Genomic DNA, 3,529 nt, shown 5'->3' with positions numbered 1-3,529 from the left:
AGAAGACTTCATTCATTCATTTTTACAAATTATTTTTTTCACAAAGGAGTAAAAATAATGTTTGATTGTTACATAACCTTCAGCACACACAAACATGAGGGCCTCAGGTATGTTTTTAAAATAACATATTTAAATCTCTTTTATTATATAAAAATTTTTAAATTTGGCAGCACTGTAAAGAGATACCTCAACATTTAAAAATTCTCATTTATATCAAATCAAATTTAACACACCTAAACAATTCAAGATAAAAAATTTATTATTTAATCAAGATGTCGATGACTTGTGTTTGTAACAACAACAAACATTACATAACGTTTTTGATAATGTTTTAAACACAGTAAAAAAATTATCAAATTTACAAAACGATTTTCAATTCGTTTTCTTCTTAAGTATTATTATTATTATAGCAATGAATTAAAATAACTTCCGGTTTAATAGTTACCAGTTATGACAAATTAAATTTTTTTTTCTTTTAAAGGTTTTCGACCCGATTGTAAAAAGTCGACGACGACGACGTTTAAACAACAAACAAACAAACAAACAAACAATATAAATGCAAACGAATTATCATAGTCGTGAGTTTGTTATTTGCTGATGCATTAAATTTTTAATAATAGTAAGATTGAATGAAAAGAAAAAAAAAAAAAAAACAAAATGTCTTCCTCATTATTATTAAAAACATTTAATCAATTTTTCAACTTTGAACTTTAAAAACAAAATTAAATAATTTGTTTAATATTAATTAAATAAAAAAAAATTAGGACCGTGTCAAGGATTGTTAAAAATCGTTTTTTTCCCCGATTTATCCATTCGCGACGACGTGTGACAAACGTTTTATTATTATTATTATTAATTTGAAAGGGTTTTGTTGTTGGGGTAACGATATTTGTAACGAATTAAAAATTAATTAATAAGTTTATGAATAAATTTTAGGGTGACAATAATTAGGAAATGAAATTGAATGTCTCGACACTTTACTGATTTATATTTTAAATAATAAGAGAAGAAACGCCATTTTCAATCATAAAATAGATCATCGGATGTCATTTTTGTTTTTGTATTCATTCGAAAGCGTTATCGTTACTAAAACGTTTGTGTTAAGGACGTGAAAATGTATAACATCCCACAGGATTTGTTACCGTTGCAACGTAAGTTTTCAAAACTTTCTTTTTTTCGGGGGGGAGGGGCGGGGAGGGAAGGGAGAGGAACAGAATTTTTTAATTGATTTAAAACTGTTTGATTTGACTCATTTTGTTTTTTTTTTTTTTTTTTTTTTTTTTTTTTTCAGAAAACGTGAAATTAGTCACGGCGGGTACGGTTGCAACTCTTTCCGGTTTGATTTACGGAATGTGGAAATATAATAATTATTTGAAAAATAAACCGCCAAAAAATTGGATCAAAATCGGTGAAATATCCGAACTTTGCATTTATCCCATCAAATCTTGCAAAGCGTTCAAATCTGATTATTTCGAATGTACACCGTTCGGTCTTAAATCTGGAACGTTGAGGGACAGGTAACCGGGATTTGAAACACGTTCGTTAGGACAAATTTGAAAACTTTTTTTTTATTTCCAGATCTTTCGTTATTCTCAACGATAAAGGAAACGTTATTTCCGGTAGGATATATCCGAAAATGTCACAAATATTTACCGTTTCAAACGGTTCGACTTTTAAATTATCATCTCCAGACATGAGTGATGGCGAAATTGAATTTACGTTAGATGACATTGAAAAAGGAAAAACTAAAACGTTCGAGTGAGTAATCAAACACTAACACCAATGATAATAATAATAATAATAAGTTTTGACAATTTGTATTTGAAATTTTTTAAAGAATTTGGACGGTTCCGATAGAAGGAAGAGATTGCGGTGATAAAATTGGAAAATGGTTGTCGAAATGCATATTAAACGAAGAAAAAGGTTTAAGACTTTTTTATTGCGCATCATTGAACAAAGGAAAAAGAATGAATCCGAAAATAACAAAAATAACAAATTTGACAAAAGTTCCATTGAATGAAAACGATGGAGTAAGTATAAAAACAAAAATGGACGTTCGAAAAAGAAAATTTTCTTAACATTTTTTTTAATTTTTCCAGGGATTTTTTTCCGATTCGGTTTCTTATCATTTGATATCGAACGTGTCGACAGAATATTTAAACACGAGATCGAATGGCGAAATAATAACTCCTTTAAATTTTCGCCCTAATTTTGTCGTGAAAGGTGAAAGGTTGATACCTTTCGAAGAAGATAATTGGGAATGGGTTAAAATCGGAAATGCCGTGTTTAAAAATCTTTCACCTTGCACCAGGTGAGTATCGTCGAGATAAAAACGTGGCATTAACCAAAAAAAAAAAAATGATAATAATGATAATAATAATTTCAGATGTATATTCACGACTGTTGATCCTGCAACTGGTCAAAGGTCAAAAAACATGGAACCTTTAACTTCGATGAAAAGGTAATGAAATAATTTAAAAAATTTTCACTTAAAAAAAAAAAATTAAATTAAAATTAATTTATTATTATTATTATTATTATTATTAAGATTTAGGAATTTAAGGGATCCTAGAAAACGTCAAATAATGCCGAGTCCAAGCATGGGAATTTATTTGGGACTTCGAACATATCAATCTGATATTAAAGTTTCCGTCGGTGATTCAGTCTACGTTCCAGAATCATGAAAAATTTTCCGGTAAGTTTTTATTTTTTATTTTTTTTCTCTTTCTTTCTTTTATTCCCTTCCCCCTCCCTCCCCTCCAGTAAATCGGTATGCGTATGGATCGGACGAATGACAAAAAAAAAAAAAAAATTCGGGAATGATTAAATCACGTGTCACCAATTTTTTTCCCTTTTTTTTTATATTTGTTATACGATAGATCACGTGACTTGTATTAAAAAACATGGATAGCCTATAAAATATCTAAAATTTTTTATTTTCTTCGTTTTTTTTTTTCTCCTCAATAAAATACAAATTAACAAACAATTCAATTTTACATTTGAAAAAAAATGAAAAGAAAAAATACGACAAAAATACAATAAAAATAAAAAATAAATTTTTCCAAATGTTTTTCTTACAAAAAAAAAAAAAAAAAAAGGTTAAAAAAAAAATATTATCATCATCATTATTATTATTATTATTATTATTATTTTTTTTTTTTTTAAATGGAAATCAGAAGAAGAAGAAAAAGAAAAACCAACCGAAAAAAAATAATAATACTTTTTAATTTCTCTCTCTCTCTCTTCTTCCTCCTCCATTTTTTTTTTATAAAAAATAATTATTACATAATTTTTAATGAAAATGACTAGGTTTCGCTTCGTTATTATTATTATCATTATCATTATTATTATTATTATTATTATTTCCCCCCCCCCTTTTTTTTTTTTTAAATGATTTCGCAAGAAGGGTTTTAAACGTTATTATGACGTCATCCCTTAAAACTCAATATAATAGAAAAAAAAAAAAAATGTCGTTAATGTAAAAATAAAACTGATTTCCCCCCACCCACACCCACCCCGCCCCCTCGCG

The 3,529-nt window shown here is 27.6% G+C and overlaps 1 protein-coding gene across 1 annotated transcript; it reads left to right on the top strand.

The window, feature by feature from the left end:
* Positions 1 to 1,350: 1,350 nt before the first annotated feature.
* Positions 1,351 to 2,684, top strand: Phum_PHUM086920 (molybdopterin cofactor sulfurase, putative; the record flags this gene model as incomplete). Its single annotated transcript, XM_002423763.1, has 6 exons — positions 1,351 to 1,517; positions 1,579 to 1,758; positions 1,838 to 2,030; positions 2,100 to 2,311; positions 2,387 to 2,461; positions 2,549 to 2,684. 6 exons carry the CDS (start codon positions 1,351 to 1,353, stop codon positions 2,682 to 2,684), a joined length of 963 nt encoding a protein of 320 aa, XP_002423808.1.
* Positions 2,685 to 3,529: the final 845 nt, after the last annotated feature.

This window comes from Pediculus humanus, genomic scaffold (assembly GCF_000006295.1).
Source record: "Pediculus humanus corporis 1103172107436 genomic scaffold, whole genome shotgun sequence".
Classification (NCBI taxonomy): Eukaryota; Metazoa; Arthropoda; class Insecta; order Psocodea; family Pediculidae; genus Pediculus; species Pediculus humanus.
This window is presented reverse-complemented; position numbering and strand designations above follow the sequence as displayed.